Genomic DNA, 22,808 nt, shown 5'->3' on the forward strand with positions numbered 1-22,808 from the left:
GGGGTATGCGCTGGATAATTGCACAAAGGACTTTTCCCCGTCCAGGGCAATACAATTTAACGACACACTTGACATCTTGTTTCAAAATGGTCGTCCTCTATCGTCTCGTTACGGGTTACGGGGTCCTTTGCACACAAAAGAAATCGCAAGTGACATTCACTTTCCCAGCGATGGACACTGTAAAAAAGGGACGAATCGAATCATCATGATCTAGCAGACGGTTGGCGGCGTGCCAAACTATAGAAGCACAACCGAACTACAGCATTCAAACCCGAAACAAGAGCATCGATTGTGACTTTGCGAGGTGGGGAGGAATTCTTTCCCAACAAGAAAAAGAGCCCTTGAATGTGAGGAGAGCACGTAAATGAAAGTTCGTTGATGATGCGTTCGTAAAAAGTTCTGGTACTGGTACTGAACTGCCATAGCAGTGCCGTTGTCGTTTCCAGCATAGATTTTCCCGACTTTCCAAAGTGCTCGGTGAAGCGTGATGGGGAAAGCAAAACGTTTTCACTCTGAAACGATGCGGTTTCGCTTCGGTCTTCGGAGAAAAGTTTATCCGGCAGCAGACCCTTGTTCTACGTGCAGATTCCCCTGAAGAGCAAACGATCGATCGATCGATCGATGCAATCGACGTGAAGACTGAAAATCAAAAGCTGCATAAAGCCGTTCCCAAAAAAAACCCCTTCTGAACCATACACATCGATCCCGTCCCGACACCCGTCTTTGGTCGATGGGTTTGGTGAAGCGAAAGAACTTCCATTTCGTTTATTGAATGAAATCAATAAGCAATTAAAGTGGCTTTTCCCAACAGCCCACCCACCGGGCCCGATCCCGGCCGGCAATGAGCTGAGCAAGTGGAAATCTTTTCCGGTAGCCCTATCACGTGCTTCTAATTTATGTGTGCTGCAAGTGTGCTGTCAGGAGAAAGTTGTCCGGAAAGCCAGAAAGCAAGCGAAGGAAAGCGAAAGGCGTGCGGAGGGAAAAGTTTTCCCATTTTTCCGCCCACTTTTCCACATTCTGATCCTGGTGCGAATTAGTTCTCGTTGCAGGGCATTACGTGTGGAACTGCTCGTTTGGCTTCGACTGTTTGTTGGAAACGAGTTTGGTGGTTTTTTGCTTTTTTTTTGCTGCTGGTCCTTCGAGCCGGATCCCAAAGTCAGAGAACGGATTGTACCGGCCGGGTACCAATCGGGGCGGGGGTTCGGTATGAAAATTTAGTCCAACAATCATAGAATAGAGAGCGGGAGGGGGAAGCGACGAGCGGGCATGAGTGTGTGGTTGGAAAGGTTCGGTTTAGATTTTTGCTTTCTTGAAGGTTTGGGGTTTTGTTTGTGTGGCAGATAGCAAAAGAAGAGCTGTGTGGAATTGAGTGTGGTTTTAGAGGGTAGTAAATATTTTAGCTTGCCCGCCGTTGGTCGAGTGTCGGTTTGTGCAGAAGTTAAGTGAATTTGGGTGCAAGAAGTCCATTCCTTTCCGAGGTCTCTGCAGATAAAGCATCTCAGCGTGAAGGGGGGGGTGGGAGTGCGATAAGCCACCGGCAATAAGTGTTTGTTCGCTCACTTGAACCGTAGTAGTAGTAGTAGTAGTAGTAGGTGGTAGTAAATGTTTCTCCAGAGAGCGGGAGAAGGAGTCGATATTTTTCTGGCCACGGGGCGAGTAATATTACCCGTTCAACAATTCATAAGCGCTTAAGAGCTGCACCAACTTATTGCTCTAAATCATTCAATGGCTTTGATGCATGGTACAAGCGATAAGGCAGGCCAAAGCTTTCTCCTGCAGCAGTTTGAATAGCCTTAGTTTGGAATGACGTAGTAGTAAGCGCTCGAACAAACACCGGTTTAGGAACATTTAATCAAACTTTAAAATCTCATTCGCCCTGCTCAAAAGTGAACCATATTCAGTAAACTTTGTGTGCATCTGTGTCGATAATAGAGCAGCACGGCGTATCAAAAGGGTTGCCGATGTAATGAGAAAATTGGACTTTGTTTAACAAGCCGAACTTTCGACGACAGCATTCCTCCGGTTCGGTGGAGTGTTGGCATGGGGACAGTTTGTAACAATCGTTTATTCTTGGCGCTAATATGCTACTGCGAACCCGCATGCCAACCCACACGAACTCTGCATGTTCCAAAAGACCTTCAAAACAGGGTGATAGTTGGGTTGTGACATGGAAACTGCCGGGAACACCCTTTTCCGGGCGCATTATTATGATCGGAGATCGAATTAACGAACTTTCACTTCTCTCCGGGTGGTTGTGGTTGACCGTTGCTATTTTCTTCGGTGGTACCATTTTCCAGCGTTTTCATTGTGTGTGCAAGTACGTTGCACCATACGGGACGTTTGAAAAGCACACTCTACGTCAACACGTTCGTTAGTAAGGGAGAGTGTTTGTGGTCTATTCTGCTTCAGCCGGCTGACGGTGCCGACCCACAACAATGCTTTTGTTCTGGCTCACCACGTCTGATGATGAGTTAATGGCAACTCAATCGGGATAACACTCTCGGCGTGTGTGTGTGTGTGTGTTGTGATTGTTTGTTCCAGATATGTTTTTGCGCATTTTGTTTTATTTTTCTTATCTAACCACTTCTTACTTTCTACTTTCAGATTGATCATAACGTTCCAGGGTGGCAAAATTGAGCTGGCATATGTGGTGAGTGTGTTTCGCACGATACGTGCTGTGGGGTGAAAGGGAAACGATTGATGCGAACTGCTATCTGATGCTGGGAAGTGGACAGTTTTTTCCCCAGATCTCCTTAAAATAAGTTTCCATCACACCGCTCGTCAATAAATTGGCTCGGTGAGAGATGACACAGGATCCCAATGCGATACGCAGCACGACTCCGTAATGACTGTTGACCTTATGGAAGGAGGTTAATGGGATGACTTTGATCAAATTGATATCATCTTCCCAGAGGAGTGCCAAAGATTCATTGCGAGCTTGATGAGTTTTTGTGGCTATCATTGAGGAGGAGAAGGTGTTGTGACAAAAATTAGATAGGATGGAGGATTTTGAGTGAGGAATTTGTCTTAATCCAATGTTAGGCTCAACCCTCTGCTTCGAAAGTAGTCAACCTCCACAGATGACGGGACACAGCTTTTAGATGTCATAAGCTCCACTAATCTTCACACTGCCCAATGCCAACTTATCGCAAACTGTATCGACTCTCGAATAATGGCTCCCAACATGGTCAAATGATTTCACCGAATATTCTTGTCCCTAGCATTCTGCAATTAATTATACCTGTCCTACGGTTGTCAGTGAACGTCGCCCTGTCATAGTGATTTCGTCATTTGGCTCCCCTAGTGTATCGGGCTGTTGGTGTTGGTCGTATGGGTCAATTCTTTTTTTGTTTTCACGTTGCTTCAAGAATTCCATCACTGGTCCACCTCGTGGCGGTTGGGCGTCGTTTAACTTTTCTGCGATGTCTGCTAATGTCTGATCCCTTGCACCAAAACCTGCGCACTCCATATGCGTACGAGTACAAAATAGCACCACCACAACCATAGTTCTACAGCCCCAGTCTTGCCATAATCGTAAGGGCGCACCCAAGAAATCGTGTGTAGTTCCGCGCCCAGCTCTACGCTGACATTGAGCAACCTCCACAGTGGCATGAAAGTAAACCTGATCGACCTGACGCGGTTCAGCGGGTGAATGGGCACTGTGGCAACGTAAAGCCTGAAGGTGGGAGAAGTTAGATGCCCAGGCCAGATACCGGAGCCCGCTGACATACTGCTGCCCATCATCAGCGTGCTTGCACCAGGCGTAGCCTGAGGATGGCCTGTGGGCTTCCATCTTTACTTCTTGGCAAAGTAATTTTTATTGTCCGACGCGGTTTTCCAAGGGAACGCTCCGACTATTGATTATCGCGACCTATCACACGATCTATATGACTTGGCTGGTTAGCTTGACCCAGATATTGGAAGGTGCTATCGCGCGCGGTGTCTTTCAGACGTAGTGTCTCACGAACACCGTCACCGGGCAATGGGTTATTAAAATTTCAAACTTCTCCATTGCCAGCCCTTTGACTCGTCTGCTTCTCAGGCGATGACATCCACTTTTCAAAACAAGCACCTGCCGTTCGGCCCTTCTTCTACCGTGTGAGTGTGACTTCTGGCTTGTGGAAGGGAAGTTACCGGTCACGACGCAACCTTGACTCGTGTCCGATGGATTATTGAGGTGAAACAGTAAGTTGTGAGGTATTTTCGTAAGCCTTTAAGTGTTCTTTGGCGTTAGATTCAATGGTGAAGTATTGTGACTGCGGTTGTGACAAGCGTCACCAACAAGATTACCTTAGGTGTCCATTCAGCTGCAGGCGACCTTAGAAACGCACCACATATTGGTACCCTTGATGAAGATACCGAACATTAAAATTCTGATAGTGACGTTGTTTGATGATATAGGAATTGTTCATCATGGTAGGGCAGTTTCAGAGTCAATGACTCTCAATAAAATTACAACACTGTTACTGCAATGTAAGATCACTAAGATGAGCTTTGTTGTGTTGCGTGAGATACAGGCATTCTATTTTATAATTTAAATTCTCACGGAATAATGTGCCTCTTTTGCAGAGCATCACTACAGCCAGCTGGCATTCCATTAGCTCGCCCAGGCTATGCAATAGATTGAAGTGAGGATTGTTTAATAGCTTCAAAACAATTCCATCGCGCTTTGCTACCTTCTTGGCTCTCAGCGTGGGGTGTCATCAAGCCGATTCGATCATGGGAGCTGATGGTGATGAAACATTCCGGTTAATAGTGTCACACACAGTGCGACAAATCAAAATAACACCTATTGGATAGATGGCATCGATACTAAGCTTTGGCATCGTTCAAAAGAGTACGCAACGTGGAAACCTGTATCTGAAAGTAAGATGGTGTAACTCGCGAAAGGTTGCCGTGCTTGGTATGCATTATTTGGAATAGCGTTCGCTCCCGATATGTGCTAATTACTGTTAATCTGCATGACCGACCTACAAGTTACAGATACTGTCACAAAATCCATGTTAATTAAGTTATCGTTCGCCATTTTTGGGGTTGCTGACCCTACGCACTGCGCAAATTCTTTGACAGTGTGCAGCGAACTGGTTTGCGTTGGAACATCGTATGGCAATTTCTAATGGCAGTTTAGCCTAGGCTCTTATAAAATGAATTGGTTCGTGTCTAGTGGTCATAAATTTAGTTGGTATACATTTTGCTAAGTCAGCGGATTGCTAAGAAGAACCATATCGAAAAAAATCTGATCGTTCAAGAAAATAATAATGAATCGAATGATAAATATCAACTTGTTTGGATTAAAAACATTAAATAATCTGTCGGATCACGAACGAATCCTAGAATCTTGCTGATTGCAGCACATTGCTTTCACTCCATGAAATAGTTTAAATTTTTGATTAATAGCTAAGATAAGCATTATGGTGCATGATGTGCACAAAACGGCTACTGCTGTCCACCTGTCCGGTTGGTGCTCTTGGCTCACCCAACTGTGGCATCAGCGTTGGTTGTGTCGTTTGCAATTACAGCCACTTGCAGTGAAACAACTGCGACACAAGAAACAGGTTATGATGGATCGAAATCAGCGTCGGAAAGCGAGCATAAATGCGTTGACCGCATTCTTTTGAAGGCAGCCTCTCGCTGCAAACGACCCAACCATTAACCCTTCGCGGTCGCGGTCTGTAAAGTTTCGCCGGCTTGGCTTTAGATTGCATAATTGCTCGGAGCTTTCAATTACTGTTTTTCTTTGGTTTGGCGTTTTTGTTGAGGTGCTGCTGCCGTGCTCTATTGCCCACCTTCAGGTTGACAGTATGCTAGCTTAATCTAGTTTGGGGCCAATGGCAATTGTAGACAGTTTTTGCGTATCGGATTGAAAAATTACCTTGCGGTGTGGACCTTTCGAAGAAACGTTCTCACTTTTTAATCAAACCGCGTCCCTTGAAATTGCCGGTGTAAATCTTGACCCGTTCCGGAGTTTAGTGTAGAGTGTAAGGAGGGCGGGCAAATATTTAACAAAAGCCAACGTTACGGTCGATGAAAATCCGACTGAAGCGAAACAAAATCACAATCCTTCGCTAAACATCCACCGGGTACGGCGAAACATCTCCATCTTGCCTCCAAAGCAAGACAGCTTGATCCTGTGGGAAGGGTGCGATTTGCGAAGGTCCTTTTCACCGGACCGGATTTTAATGAACCATTACACCTGGGGATTTATTGCTTGCCGGCAAATGTCAACCTCTTTATTAATAACATCTGCATTTTTGTGGTCGTCGGGGATTGGCGTCTCGTTTACTTTAGCCGAGGTGCGGCGGGGCCGTCGGGGCTGCTGAAACATTAATGAAGGTGTGCTGTTTGGGATGTCACGTTACCGTCTCCAGTTCCCCAAAGGGAAGGGAGAAAATCTGTCGGAAAATTGACATAGACACGTGCTTTTTAATTGCCAGATGGCGCGCTGATTCCTTAACATCCTTTTTTTCTGGGGCTAAGGGAGTTGCTTTTTGCAGCAAGGTAAGCTCGAACCCTTTACTAGCTTCTAGCAAAGGTAACCCACGCCGGAAATCAAAGTCCAAGGGATAGGCTGCCGGGATAATGGCTTTTGGCGCGTATCAAAGCCCCAGTAAATGACGATTTATGTTTGGGTGATGGTACGATATCACTTGCCAAGCTATCGTACCAGTTGCTTTTTTAGCATTACACAGGAAGCGGTTCTTGGCATGGTGGAAGTTTACACAAGCGCCGCCAGGAACTGTGAAGGTGTACACATTTACTGTATTTGCTCTTGTCTACGGGAATGCTGAAAGGTAGTGGTAATGCAAACACCGCTTTGAAAAAAGGGTTTGAAAGCAAGCAAGTGTTGTGATGGTTTACTTACTCCCGGCTCTATTCCCTCCGGGAAATGGGATTGATTTGTGGCGGTACGCTGTAAGCGACCGTCCTTACACGGGAGAGTAAAATTATTGATATTGAGAAGGGTGACCGCAATCTGAGTTTTGTCGGGCATACATACTGTGGTCGTATGCTGATGTTTGCAGTTTTCCTCCCATCTTGCCGGTCGTGTAAACTGTAAGTTTATCGTCGGAAGCGGATTTGGGAACGAATTTTACATCGCTCCTATGATAGGCTCCTGGTGTAGATTGGAAGCAAACCGGCCGGCTGGCCAAGGACGAGCAAATTCTAATACATGTTTAATGGACACCGATTGCCTGGCGCTGGTGCGGTGTGGTGGCTAGGGATGAGCAAGATTGCAATCGTAAACATAAAGTAAACAGATGTTACATCAAAGGAACGTTCCATCCACTTAAGGAGCCAATCGTTTGGACACGTTTTACTACACGTTTGAATGGAGGGAGCGAATGAAAAGAAAAGTTTTCTGTTGTGAATGGTTCTAATGAAAGAATGTGATGAAATATACGGTTGGTGAACTTTTATACACTTGTACAAGGTAACAAGATTTGTTTTCCTTTTTGATAATGTTTTTCAATTTCATGTGTTTTTCTATTTTCAAGCAGTGACATTACGTGCGTTTTTCTTATAATCGTAAAAATCGCCTTTTGCGTGGCAATGTAATTTTTCTTCAAATTGCTTTCATTTGCGCGCCGAAAACCGTTCGTAAACTAATTACAGGGTTTACCTAGCCAATCCGGCATCGCCAAAGCCTTATCGGTCGCCGTAAATACTTTTTCGGGCGACGTAAACCCTCAATTGGGCACTGTCATCTCTATTCGAGCCTTGTGAAGTATGAATCGGGCATAGTACAGAATGAAAGCGTCCTACTCTTGAAGGTGTCAAATCGGTCGCTCCGGTGTCCGCATTGATCCATCAAGTTGTTTAAAAATACGTATTTTGCATGTTGTTTAACTTATTATGTATTATTTTAAAATGTTTACCTAATTAAATCATCAAACATATTATATTATTAAAAAAATATAAAACTAAATTGCATTGTACGGGTTTGAATTAAAAATTTTAAAAAAGGAATTTGAATATTTTTTTATGTGATTAAACTTAAAAATAGTGATTTTTCTTACATATCAGTTCAACTACTAGCAAAAAAGTATTGTTTTACAGCTAGAAAGCAACAAAATATAAAGTAGGCCCAATTCATTCTGTACTTTGCCCGATTCATACTTCACAAGGCCCGAATAGAAATGACAGTGCTCAATTGAGGGTTTACGTCGCCCGAAAAAGTATTTACGGCGACAGATAACGCTTTGACAATGCCGGATTGGCTAGGTAAACCCTGTATATTCACTTTTGATTAATTTTTCGAGCATTATCTACAGCTTGCCTCTTCCTGTCTTCATAACAATCAATTAAAACTTGTCATTTATGCGTCAAAAGCTGCCTATTAGCTAATCTGCAATTAAAGCGCATTGAGACGATTTCACGGCTAATTAAACGATGAACGGTCGCTTTTAATGCTCCGACCTCCGACCAGCATCAAACGGACGAACATTATCATTTCGCTCGCAATGGCGCTTGTAAAGATCGTTCCGTCACCAGTGCAAAGTGTGTGATTGTTTGTCGTTGATTTTAAATCACAATCAAATCCAAACGCAATATAACTTCCCGCGAAACGAGCTTCTCGTTAAAGTATGGCCGGAAAAATAATCCCTTGGTGTGAAATTTATGTTTTTTCTTGTTCTACCATTCGTTCCCTGGACGGCGGCACCTTGTGCTGCGATGCGCGGTGGGCAACAGATTCTTTCCGAAGTAACAACACCAGGACACAACTTTGCTCATTTTTTCCCCCCTGTTTTGGTTGGAACGTTGGTACGCGAGTATAATGCCCACAGACCGCAGGGTGCTGGATGATTTTGCAATTTTCATCACCCTCCAACGCGGTATTATGCTGTGGAAAAGTTATCCCAGTCGTAAAGTATGGCTAGGATAAGCGTGTGGTGTATTAAAACCACCACCAACGAGCCAAGGGCAGGGCTGGGTATATGCCCCATCGAAAGAGACGGAAGGTGTTAAACCGGTGGTGTTATCTCATCGGTTTCGCGAGGAAGGCGCGTTTCAAATGCATTCGCGGAAAATTTAAGATCGAGCAGTGTGGCAGCATTGGGGATTAACCGTCTGTAGCGGGAAACCGACGAAGCCTACCGGTTTGAAGTGTGTTTGTTGCGATTAGGGGCTCCCTCCAAATTTATGACCTGCTGTACATACGTTGCGGGAGTGGTGCTCGTAATCCTCCGAATGGTACATTTAAAGCCACTTAAAGAGCCATTTCTGCCATTTTTGGGAGCGAAGGACACATGTACTGGTTCACGCATGGCGTTATTAAGCGGTGCGGCTTCTGAGTTTCCGTATTTTTTTTTGGGTAGGATTAGTGGCAAATTTACGACACCAATTTAAACGGTAGCGATTCATTGCAATGGAGAAGTACTCTCTCTCTCTGTCTCTCTGTCAAACCGTAAATTTATGCCACATTTGCACATTTAATTATTTAACGCCAGTTTAAAATTGATGGAGCGAAGAGCGCAAATGGCGAACCATCAAATTACCCATTTGCGATGTTCATTATCCAGCAGGACACATTTTACTCGCTAACAACGGGGTCTGCACCTTCCAGGAACGTAACATGTTTGACGATTTTTTTTGCACACGATCAAATCGCGACCAACTCGCCGCCATGGAACTAAAACGATCGAAACAAAAAAACGTTCACTTTCATTCCTTACAACCTAAGCAAAACGATTATCGCCCGCAGAAGAAAGAGGGCAAAAATTGCAACTAGACATACACACGCACATCAGGGGCAAAAAATCGAATCTATAAAATCGAAAAGAAAAGTGGCGCAAAAAAGTGGAAATCAAATCAGAGTAAAACCAATCGAGGACCAACGATCGTTCCTTGTGTTATTTTTTGTGCCTCCGTGCTAAGCTGCCCTCCGTAACGCAGGAAAACTTCTCCGGTGAAATCGAAACTCTCGGCCAAAGTCGCCCTGACTCCATCGCCAGTCGTAAAATAATCGAGCATGTAATTTCATTAGCGGAAAATGGTGTTTCCCTTTCTTTTGCCGGCAGGGTGGCGCTCGTCATCCACCCAGCGGTTGTTTGGCAGTCCCTTTTTGCTAGCAAGAGTGTGTGTATCTGTGTACGAGTGTAGGTCTGTTTGCTGTACACTTTTACGATCAGTTCGGTGTTCGGTACAGTGCATTGACGGGCTTTCGTTTTCGTGCGATTGGTTCATTGGTGTTTCGTTTTTTTTGTGTTTCATTTTTTCTCTGATATATCTTGACTGAGGTTTCTGTTTGTCGATGCATTTGGCTGCATCTTAAAACACAGCCGCATAATAGCGGTGCATTAGTAACTCAAACAACGTGTAGTTGCTGTGTAGTGCCGTACTACTATTTCTGTTTTGTTTTCAAAGAAGTTCAAACTATTCCACCGACATTCGCCGCAATTCGAGCTTCGTGACAACAATTCCAATCGCACCCAGTATAATCCTAGGACACACCCTAATTAATTTTGGACGCTACAAATTGTGGTACAGCAATTGCTTCACCGAATCGCATGGCGATGGGCATGGAAATTAGACCAAATTTGGGCTCGTTACTGGCGCCGACTGGGGCGGCTGGCTTCGTGACTGCTTGAATGTGTGCAATTTAGCGAAGGAAATGAGGAAAGAGTTACACGAATCTAAAGCGGCGTGAACAATGATAGCAGCAGGCTCAATCGAAGTTGTTTGGTGCGGGTTTAGTTGGACGGGAGGTTGAATTGAATGTAATGGATTTGGGCGCAGATGTTGCCACAGCTGCTAATGTTTGCTGATGATTGGCCAAAAATGCTCCATTTTGCGAACCATGATAATAATAATTTACGAAATGGAACTGCAAAGTAATGTGTTTTTTGGTTCAATTTGCTTTTTTTACTTGTTTGAGTCTTCGGCAAAAAATATACAATGGATTGCCGAAGAGCAATGCAAACATATTCCTACTTTCTATAGAATCTATAGAATATCAGAAGTACAACTTCCCTCGCGAAAAGTGCAACCATGTTTGTCTTCGGATGTCATTAGTGTTCTACCCGTAAGGCAATCGTAAAAGATGACAAAACTTTCCAGCCGAGCCTCCGATTCCCCACGCCTAGCCCACTTCACATTTCCATTCGTTCATATTGGTTTCGCACGTCACAACTCGCATCATCTCGGAATGTATGCCATTCAGCAGCATCACTTCCCCATGAACAACTGTGTACCAGAGTGCTCTATCATCTTCGTTCCATCATTCCGGAGGATATGTGCAAGGACTATAACCGGATGAGTAAATATTTTCTTAAACCCAACCACGTGCTTCTCCTGCCGCCGTCGCATTAATCCATCCGCACGTTCTTCATCCGGGGAGTACTTTTCGCAATCAACATACGTGTACTATCTCACGGTTGCTTTGCATAGGAGCTGTTCTGACACTTGCATGAGACAGAAAGCATGAGAGTTGAAACACTCCATCCAGTGCACCTGTGGAAGTAGAAAACTATAGAACACGGTGAAAGTTTCTCATCGCGATCCTGTCGTTGCTTGTTGCATTGCGTTGGAGCATTGCATTTGGCTGATGGAAATACACTTTACAGGAAATTGTACACAGGAGCACAGCAGTTGTTAGGGAATGCAATCAGCGGTAACACCCACAGGTGGAAAATGTTTGTCACTCTGAACCATCACACCATTGTGTGGGATTAGTTTTGAATAAGAGAAAGTAATGGAAATAATAATGAATGTACTTGTACGGTTCAAGACGGCGGCATGTAAACGTTGAATATTTCCAACAATGCGAAATAAAGATAGGATCTTTCATGATGTTATGATACGTGAAGAATGTCCAAAAACATCCAAAAAGTTAATGCGACTCACGTTGAAAGCACAAGGACATACCTCCGTGATATAAAATAAATATGCATAGTACCTTGATGTCCTCCACGAACTATAACTCAACAGAGGTCCACCAGATTGACCCAGCATTGTGCACGCCATCAATTCATCCCAACATCTCACCACATTCTTCACCGAGGCACGTCCTAGCCCTGTTTCGGTGTTAAAGATCCGGCACGAACATGGTCGCACACGAAAGGTCCCAACATCTAACCTCACTCGCCGGTTCATGGTTGCAGAGAAGCGGTGGCATCGTTAGCAGCTCGTTCACTCCCATGTTGGGCGAAAGAAGAAGCCTTCGAATGTGTGCCACACGATGAACATAAACCGTTCAGTGCACGTGCTACGGTCCTCCTCACTGGCGGTGCCGATTGCGCAACGACAAGTGCAGCTCGCGTGCAGCAACGACACTGCGAAAGGGTTTCCCTTCTATTTGTGTACCAGAGCGTCTGAAGCTTAAGAAATAGTGGTTGAGTGGTGTAGCATCTTCCGATTGTTGCTGCTGCTAAGCCGAACGGAGCGAAAGTTTAGATTCCTTTGGCAATGGGTGTGTTTGCTTTAATTAAGCAGCACGAACCGGATGATGTTGTGACAGATTTAATTAGTTTCTAGAGGCAAACTTTCGCGACCAGCGGAAGAGTAGAGGAGCTGGCGATTGTGGAAATGTGCTTATCAGGCTCTTGATATGGACCGACGTACCGACGGTTAGTTCACGTCAAGATGTACTCTGTTGTAAGGAGATGTCTGTTAATTATTGTAGTAAACAATCTAATGCTGTACTGGTTCTTTCCGCCAGAGATAAGTTCTAAGTGATAGACATTCCGAGGAAAGGATGACGAGAAATTCCAAGATTCGAAGATGCCTTTATAAAAATGAACTAATATGGTTGCTCCAAGACTTAGATTTCTATATCTTTCATATTGATTATTAATGTCATATGTCACTATCAAGTGAGAAGCTCTTTGGGTACTTACAATGAGCTTCCTTTGAAAGTGCATGCTAAATGGGCCATATTCGACGACCACTTCATCAGTGCAATGAAAGTGAGACCCTGCTGCTCTACTCGATGCACTCAATGTACCCCATGCGGTGCCCATTTTCCCAATTAAAACGATTCAGTTGTGCAACTTTGCTGATGTTCCTTCCGATGATGTTTCAATCTGACCAATAAGCACTCACGGGAATATCTCTGCCCGGGGATTCCCGGGGAGAAATCGATAATAATTGGATTTATGTCGTTTGATCTCGCCAAGCAGCATCCACTCACGCAGTTTTGCCCCCAGCCAGGGCATGGAGGTTTAAAATGGATGTACATCGCCTATCACAGAAAGCTCATTCGTGCATTTAACGAAGCACACCAAACAGGACGTTATATCAGGATGCGAGAGTTATGGAATGTGAGGAAAGAGAGTTTTGGAGAAAATTCAATTTGCCCGTTTCAATATTTGGTTGGGCGAAACGGTTAATGAAGTGCCCGAACGGAAGGCTCGGTTGATGAGATATTTGGATACGAATCGTGCTGGAAGTTCCTCAAGTCGCAAAAAAAGTGAAAATTAAAAACTCACACATGATCAACTCGCTTACGGCTCGCTTGCCCAGCTTCGTAATCGAGTCGATAGTATCGGGTACGGGGTGGGTTCGATTGATTCGATCAAACAGTCAATTTCCTTCCCAAGATGAAGTTAACCTGCTTTTAAGTTGAGTTCCCGTGCACATGCTTACCTTCGATTTCCAGCTGTATTGAGTTAACTAACCGCTAGTGTGGTATGCCCAACGAAGGGTAAGGTTCTACCTCATCGGTAAGCACCGAAACTCGATGGTATTAGGAGCTTACCGAGCTTATCACAGAGGCGCAACCTTTGACCACCAGGTCCGTTACGCAACGGAAAGTAAAGCCGTTTCGCCATCTTTATTGGCCGCCCGGTGAAAGTCTTTACCTCTTTTGTCGGGCTATCACCGGTGAACACCTTTGAGGGAGGCCATATAAATATGTTTTTTAATCTTCACAATGACTCAGGACCAGCAGGTATCTGCGTGGAGCGGTAGACCTGTGTGCCCGGCTGGTTTCGTAACCGGTTCAGCACTCATAAATCGTCAGGTAAAACAGGATTAAAATCATACCTCGACTAATTTATTGTGTGTGTGGTTTTTTGTTTGCTTCGACCCCTATTTCCGTATTCGTGTGTGTATGTGCAAACAAGTACTTGAAGTTTGTGTGTACAATCTCACGGAGATGTTTACACTCAATTGAAGGTTGAATTTGTGAGTTCCAAACAACCGACCACAGTTGTGTTGTGTACGCTTTCTTCCAGTTGCGCGGAACAATTTGCATGACAAAAACGACACTTCTTCGCCGATCGTCTTCCACGTCCGCGGCCAATTCCGGTAGCGTGGAAGAAGTGTGGCACAAAATTTATGATCCCATTGTTGCGCGATATGAGCGTTCGCATTCAGCACGTGTGCAATTTGACAGTTCTTTTGCAGTGTGCAGCAGCGGGCTTTGTGCATGTCTGGCGGGAGGAGCAAGTGCGAAATGATACCGCCACAACCGGGCTTGGTCGGTTTAAATTGCCTGTTTTGGAAGGCAAAGGCAAGGAGTACGACCATTTGTGGAAGAGCATTTCGTGAGAAGATGTATATGTTTCGTTTTTATCGCGATTTCCATTCAGCAGTTTGTTTCTGTTTTTTTCTCTCTCGTGAAGCCCGTAATCGCAAACATACATACATTGCCACAGTAGAAGAAAAATAAATACATGCCGAGAGAGAGAGACGGAACGAAGCAGAAAATGGTTGAACCTAAAAAAAGGGAACGGTTAAGCAAGTGAATACAAAAAAAAGACAACAATACAAGCAATGATAGCATCCAAAAGCGCGAAGACGAATGATGTGCTACAGACAATGAGTGGAATAAAAATTATCATGAGCCAAATTAGTGTTCGCTTCTCAGGCAGATTGTCTTGCGCGTTTAAACGCGCAAAATTTAATGTGCAACTACCCATAAAGGTTTTTGTGGCCGTCAAAGCAAAGGCCCAATTTATTACACCGCACCAGGTGGCCCGGTGACGAATGGGCCCGGAGTGAAAGTTGTCACATTTTTTGCATATCTACCGGAAATAGAATTAGTCAAAATGAATGAAACGATAACATAAAAGTAGCACCGATTTCCAACTGACCAGCAGTGTTGCCCGATAAAATTCACCGATGAGCCACAAATGGAAATAACGTAACATTTGCTACTCCCAAAAGGGCGGAACACGCCACTTGACGAAAAACAAACCCATTTTGGCTGACTAGTTTCTTTTTATTTTATGACGCTTTTGTCATTTCGCTGATGGCACGACACCGATCTCGAGCGAGCGCAAAAATAAAAATCTGGCAATAGACGCGCAATTTTTACGCGACCACATCCGGTGCGCGAATGGGGAAGAGAAGCGTTTCCTCTATTGGGGATACCCTTGCAAAATATGCGTGTTTTGCGTTTAGCGTTTATGCTCACGGTGCAAGAAACAACCTTCCCGGGATGTAGCGATTTGGCATGGGATGAAATAAAAAAAAACAGAGAGGAAATGTTTACCGTCGCTTTAATGTTTATCACCGGTTTTATCTGATTACGCTGCTCGGGGGTTCGGAGTGTAAGAGAAAGACAAATAAAGGTATAGCTTTCTTCCGCAAAACGGCCAAGGAGGAAAATTGTCTCTTTGGCAAAGCTAAGCACTGTGGTTTTTTTTATGATCGTCTATTAAAACACGAATGTTTAGGAGTCGGTTTACATCTTCATTTTCTTGTTGTTTTGCAACAGTTTATAATTGTTTCTTGTAACGAAACAGCGACAATAATAAAGACGTAAACATTGTTGATGACTATGTTTGAGTGAAAATATTGAACATGAATTCACATTAAATTCATGTTCAATATTTTCACACAAACATAGTCATGTGTGTTCATCATTTCTGTATTTTGCAAACATTACTTACACAGTGCTACCATGCAATTTCCAAAATGTATTTACCTTAATCCTGCAGCTTCCCTACCAAATGGATCCAATTAGAAAACACCTTGTTACAAGAAATTGCATTTATTACACAGCACTTACCTGTTTGCGAATCGCTGCCTTACGCGATTGTACCATTGCAGATAAAAATGCAAATGGAACGGGGGGCACAAATAGGGCTGATTGAAGCCACTTTGCGTTCCATTATGTTTGTGTGTGTGTGTTTATCAGTAAAAAAAAAGAAAAATCCCCTCTGAAATACGCATGCCACGCGAAAAATTTCCCTCCTGGTCGGGAGATGGCGAAAAATACGGCGAAACACCGGCTCCACTGCGTTCCCTGTCGTGTAGTCCTAACTGGCAGAACGGAAAACAAGAAATCTCTGCCACTAAATTTAGCCCATTTGTATTCGAAGCACATCAACCAGGCAAGCGACGGCCACGGTCTGTGGCGTCCGACCGGGGAGACAGGGATGCTGCTGCTGCTACTACTGCTGCTGCAATATGCTGCTTTATGTGGCCGCATAATACGGCGTATCGTGGCTCGATGTGGCGCCTCACTGCGAGACGATATGAATCGAAACGAATCAACGCAATTTGTGCTGGCGCATCATCATCATCATCATCATCATCATCGGCGGCGTTGTCGTCCTCGTGGTCGTTGGTACATTCGCCGTCAGTTGCAGTAGAATTTGGTTCGGGGCAGCAGCCACAGTCTGGGATGGGTGCATCAAGAAAAACTACCATTTTTGTGGGCAATGTGCTTTTCGGGGAACGGTTGATCAAAACCGAAAGTAAAATATTTTCCCTGGTTTTCCTCCATGTTTTTAACTTTTTTGGTAGGAATTGCGCTCTGCGATGGAACGGTTTTTCTTGTTTGGATGGTTGCAGCAGGTCTTTCTTATCACAGATTGACTCCGCTTATAGAAACGAGCAACCATAAACATTTCCTGTATTTTAAATTAAGGTTCCGGCAAAAAAGGCAGTCTATCTTGGACTAAGGTTTGTTGAGGGGAGGGAAGCATAACATGGCAAGGTTGATAACGAAGGAGGGTAAAGTTTGGCTCGTGTTAGTATGAAAAGTAACTGGATGAGTTTTCTTCGATGTGTGTGGGCATTTTAGGGAGCAATTCATATCTACAGTACATGTAACTTCTTCTTCTATTCTCAAACACCTTTCAGTAGGCACACAGACAAGAGTAAAAGTTTCATCTTCATCTTTTAAGTTCTTGATTATGAGTACGTTTTCACGCTGCATTGCGATTGCATTGCGAAATCGTTTGCTGGTAGATGACGGAGTTTATGTGAACTTTTTAAGTGTTTTTCTTGGTGTCCTAGACCGTCCATTTTGAAAACTTTTTAACAGTAAAATAGTCTCCTGATTATTGCTAAAAAGATGAATCTGGCATCATTTTAGTAAAAGAAACAAATATTCAATTATTTTTGTAACACAGACTCGGTGTTTAAAGCAAGCATCCTTGGGTGTTAAATTCCTTTAACAACAGTTTTCATTCATTTGCAACGCTCCAGACACAATCCTGCTTAAGTTATATGATAGCTCAACCATTCCCTCAACATAATCCAGCGTCACCTTCAGGAAGCCATTGAACGTGTTTTCCGAAAGGCAAAATCCACTGATTCGTGTTAAATCAGACGCCTCCCACTCGTAATGGTTGATAAGCGTTAGCCTGTGTCTACCAACGTCCTCCACCCAGCAGGACCGTCCTATATTGTGTGCGTTAATTGCTATCGTTTCTCGTCTGGTGTGACATCGGCCTTATAACATCCCAGACATGCTCGGGTTCAGACAACACCGCCCCAAAACAACGCTGTCTGGCTGTGGATGCTCCATTATTGTGCGTCCCCGAAAACAAAATCGACACGGTACGACACCAGCCACTTCAAATCGGATTAAAAGTAACGCTTCGATTGATTTAATTAAAGTATTACCAGCGAATAAATCTTCGCACCCCCGTCGTCCCCTTTTGTCCGAATTGGGCGCCGGTGTGAGGGGTTAATTAATTTCGCCAGCACCAAGCTATAAGCCTCATAACAATAGGACGGGTAGAGTTGTTTTGCAACTTGAGGGTTTCAAAGCGGATGAGAAATTCGAAACGACACGGTAATAACCCTGCTGGATGTCCATCTCAATGGTAGTGTGGTATTTTTGTTCGCAACGCCTGTAATGAAGTACGTTACAAAGTATTTCTAGGACGCGTGCTAGTTACATCTCAATAAATGCACAAAGGAGCGCGGGCTCTATTCTTCGCCTGCCTGCCAGCTAGCGCGAGCTAATGGCATAATGGCACACAGAGTGATCCTTTTCAGTTGGTCACTCTTTCAGGCGCAGTGAATGTGATTCCATTTTTCCAGCTGACTGGATAGTTCGGTACAGCTTCATCTGTCTTCCCACTCGCTGATGGGAAAATATCTCATTAGACTGAAAGCGGGATGGTTCTTGCAGCGAGTGCTACTTTTCCACGGAAAACCCACTCGTCCTTCAAACTGTATCACCATCATTACGGACGGCGAAGAAAGCTGCGCGCAGTCATACAGTCGTGGCCATTAGTCAACGTCGGACGGGGTACCCATCATGAACATCGGCGTTCATCATCTCCACTGTTCATCACCTCAATCATAACGGCGTTGAGTGGAGAAATGTTATCACCCACTTTGGGGAGGAAAAAACACTTGTTCTACCGTAGTGGTGCGCACCACTATTCAGGGAGCAAGGTAGGTAGAGATTGGATTATTTGAACAGTTTGCCAGAAGGACGCAACGGACATAATCTTCTTTAGATAAAATCAGAGCATGTTGTGGTTTAGATAGAAGCTTGATTCCTTAACAGCTATTCTCTAGAAGCCATAGAAATATCTGTCACATAAAAATTGTAGGTAGTTGAAGGTCAAACTATATTCATAACTATTCAAGTGGATGAGATGCTATAATTCACTGCGGGACAGTCATTGCCTGACTATTTTAGCTTCAATGAAAACGAGTAAACAATAAATGCGATTTTAACGACAGCTTTCTGGCTTCAAAATTAAAAAGTGATCTGGCGATTCGATTTATTGAACTTCGACTGATGCCGTCCAGACTTGAATGCTACAATCCGTTTGTGGGTCATTGCTTTGAAGTTCAACCCGTCTACCCGTGCCCGTCCGGGTAGGTCGAAGGTTCTCGCCAAATGGGCGGTGGATATGCAAAATCGAAACCCAGCAGACGAGAGAGATAGAGCGTAGAAGAAAAAAAAAACACCATGAAAACCATCCCAACCACAATGCTTCGTGTGTCCAGCACACTGAGTATAAGCGTTGAGATTCAATAAAATATCGAAACCGCAAGCATAATCCCTCGCCCTCGTCGCGTGTCACCGTTTCCACTATCCCGGGCACGTTCTTCCATCGCAGGTTGAAAGGATTTCCTTTCTGCCTTGTATCGTTCTACCGCATTCGCACTCGATTGATTCGTCCAGTCCGCACTGCTGGTCGATGTGGTTAATTGCAAAATATTTGCATTTTAAATTGCACCCAGGGTGTAACGACGAGGGTAGATGGAGTTTGTATTAAAGGGAACGTGTTTCGATTCGGAGGCACGTGAGGCACGAAGTGGAAGCATAGGGTTTGGCGGCGAAATATTAGCCACGATTGGGGCTTGCTCGAATGGGTTTCAATCGCGCATGAAGGCTCATCGATGGACAAACAGTAAATCAACATGGCGTGCAATAAAATCGCCCTCGGTTCGATGGGCGTTAGGTGGTTCATAAATTTAATTAAAACTAAAACGTCATTTCTACGTTTGTGAAATGTGCGATGCTTTTCAAATGCGACATCAAACCTGTTCGATAGAGCTTGTAAAAGTGGCCTGCTGGAGGCTATTTTTTGCAAGAGTTTGAATAAATTTATTTTACTACGAACGATCAATAACGTGACTTTAGATTTGTTTGCTTTGATATGCTTATTAGAAGGAATTGACGATTATAAAAGCAGTAGAAAATGAATAAATGCCAGATTATCTCGACATCAAAAGCACATTGAGATAAATTATTATCAATTACGTAATAAAACGATACATTCCTCAGTCAAACATTTCTTCTAATGATATCTTTCCGTTTTATTTTCCATTGCAGGCATCCTGGCGTCGCTTGTTGATCTTGCCTATTTTCATAGCGGCTCACCGAGACCTGTGGTGCCCAAAATCCCCACTACAAATCCCGCCGAAAAACATCGACAAATTCATCTCTAGCTACCCCGGCCACCAGAAATCCGAAAGCTGCCCTCTCATAATAACGATAAATTATTAGTTACGTGTCCCCACTCTCGGGGGACTTGGTGTAGAAAATCCGAACAGTAAGAGATCATAAATACGCCGGAACGTGTGCCATGATTTATGGGCAGTTGTCCAGTGGACGTTTTGCGCCCGGCGTCATCATAAGGAAGAATTTGTTACGGACGGCAAATTCTTTCCTTTCGGACACAGACGCACAAAGACAGTTCCGGGTTTGTGCCGATGCGTGACGGGGAAGGGAAAGTCAGCCCGTTCTACTTTTCTGGGCTGAACGTTGGCTCCTCCTGTGTTCGGTCAAGTGCTGTTCTGTGTAGTAATAAATGTACGAGCGCACATGCTGGTGTTAGTGAGACGTAGTGGATTGCTATCGAATTTTGTATTAGTTTTATTGTTTTGAAAATGAATGTGTTTTTTTTAGGTTTACATGGTTTTATGATGATTGTGATTTATTCGTTCTTTTAGCAAGTATTATTAAATACAGCTCCACATAATTGTTTTCAAAGAAAGTTCAACTGCTCGATCCCATCCCGTAGCAAAAGTAGATCTAAAATCCATTACGTTTTTGTTTACCCTTTCTTTCTCCAAAGGCAAATCGAAACGGCCCTATCCAATGGGTTCGTGTGCATAAGAAGTGAACGTGTGTTGTGTGAGAAAATAGTGCAACCTAGCGAGGAATCGAAAATAAAGAGAAGTGAGTATAAATCTGCATCGAAAGTGAAATCATTCCGGCTACCGGTCCGAAGGCCCTTGCCGCACCGGGCCAACGAACGTTACCGGAAGTGGTCCCTCGAAAGTGAACCGAAGTGAATCGCCCTGGTGGTACGGGAAACGGCGCTTTACCCCACACCGGCTGTACCGGTGGGAAAAAGTTAATTAATCCAAATATTGGTCCGCTTTCGTGCAGCCAGCACCCAGTGTTCGCCGTGGTCGGGGTCGGGAATTAGCAACAAAATCGATCCGTCCGAGAGCCGGAAAGTGTTCGTAGCGGAGGACGACGATCAAAGTCTCCGATCTTCGCGTACGGAGGCCGACATTTAGCAAACCGAGCGCCATCAACACATCCACATCGCCGGCAAAATGGAAACGGAGGAAATCATCAAATTGGTCGACGGGATCTATAAGGTGAGTGGTTTGAAGGAACGCTTGCGGAAGCAGTGAGGGTAAGCCGCTGTGGGTGGGATTGGGAATGAAGTTTTTCTTTTGGAATAGCAGAGGGCTAGAGCAGCGATGGTAGCAGTGGAAAACTTTCAACCGACACACCTTTGCCGGGTAGAACAGAAAATAGCGAAATAGTTTTCCAAAAGTTACAGGCAGGTACACAGCATTTTCAGACAGGTATTTGACGTGGTATGTAGCTGGTAAATTGGTAAAAAAAATGCTGACAATTTTGTGAGTTTCTGAATAAAAATCTTGTGAAGAAAGAAGCATGAAAGCAAGTGGCTTGAGATGATATTCGACCATAGAATTGCTGTAGCTAATGTACAACTATAAACCATCATACAAAAACTAGTTTCATATATTCCTAATTTGGAAACTACTCAGACGAAACATGGATTGAAATATCTTGCAAATGATGTCATTATACGTTCCGGCACTCTCTTAAAGGGCAATGTTAAACATCCCTCAGAGACAGAGCTATTGTCAGCAATTACAGCCACGCGGCTGACGTCAGGATGTGTGACGTCCGCTTCACAGTTCATTCTTCATTCTTCCTGCATTCCTGGGCAAACGTTATGGGCTTGGTCTTTAACGCTCCGGGATCCGCAACACCCAACGCCGTATGTCTATTTTGCTGACTGCACACGGTTCCACATATGTCGGCAAGTTGAGGATAGAACTAAACCAGTTTACCGTACACTCCACGAACCGCTGCCCTACGAACCAGAACGGCTCGCGTTATCCGGCGTGAGACGAGCGTACGGAATGTGGGTTAAAGTAGATCAAAACCTACCTCCGCTTCGCTTCGATCCCGACCGACCGACCGAGAGATTGTGGCGAGGGCAATTGTATCGTTTCTGTCCCGGTTTTGCAGCACGGACGGAGTAGGAAAAGGGTAGAGATCAGCCCCATTGGCGAACCTGACCTGCAGGATTACAGGTGTGGCTCGGTAGGTGTACTCGGCTTGCCGGTGAGCGTAGAGCGTAAATATTTATGACGCTCTAGCTGCGTTGTGTGTGTCTCGCTTTTGGAGTTGGTAAAGGCGAACTAGCAACATGACTCGCATGACCAGAATGCAGTGAACTAGCTGGGTGAAGTCTTATCAACAGACCTGCAGTAGGTGAAGGCATGCCCGGCGTTTGACGTACAATCAGGGGCAACTACCAAGCTCTGGTTCTAGCACCCTGGACCCTACGGGACAATCTAAACAGTTTCAAAAAGCATTCCTATTTTCCCCTACGGTTTTGCGAACGGGCAAGGCAGCGCTTGAATGGCTTCCGAGTGCAAACGGTGAGAACGTTAGAGTTGGAGTTTTTTCACAGTTCGTTGCACTACGCTGCCAGTGCATCTGGTGCTTTTGGGACTGATGAATTGTGTCCGATTTGTTGTAACCGGTGTTACCATCATCCAGCGCCCAGACCAGCGGCTAGAAGCGTCCGACGAAAGCTTGGTCAGCAGCTATTTCGCCGAGACCGGGGTTCCGGTGCTAGTGCATTCGCAAATGGTAGAAA

At 44.5% G+C, this 22,808-nt stretch overlaps 1 protein-coding gene across 3 annotated transcripts in view; it reads left to right on the top strand.

Annotated features, from left to right (window-relative positions):
* The window catches only part of LOC120948238 (uncharacterized), an 83,062-nt gene that overhangs the window by 40,038 nt on the left and 20,216 nt on the right, over positions 1–22,808 (top strand). For 2 of the 3 annotated variants that reach the window (XM_040364367.2, XM_040364365.2), the window contains exon 2: positions 20,727–21,261. In XM_040364367.2, coding sequence (XP_040220301.2) covers positions 21,217–21,261 — 45 coding nt within the window. In that variant the 5' untranslated portion in view covers positions 20,727–21,216. The remainder of the gene's footprint in view (positions 1–20,726; positions 21,262–22,808) is intronic. The other variant, XM_040364363.2, reaches the window with a different exon arrangement.

This window comes from Anopheles coluzzii, chromosome 2 (genome assembly GCF_943734685.1).
Source record: "Anopheles coluzzii chromosome 2, AcolN3, whole genome shotgun sequence".
Classification (NCBI taxonomy): domain Eukaryota; kingdom Metazoa; phylum Arthropoda; class Insecta; order Diptera; family Culicidae; genus Anopheles; species Anopheles coluzzii.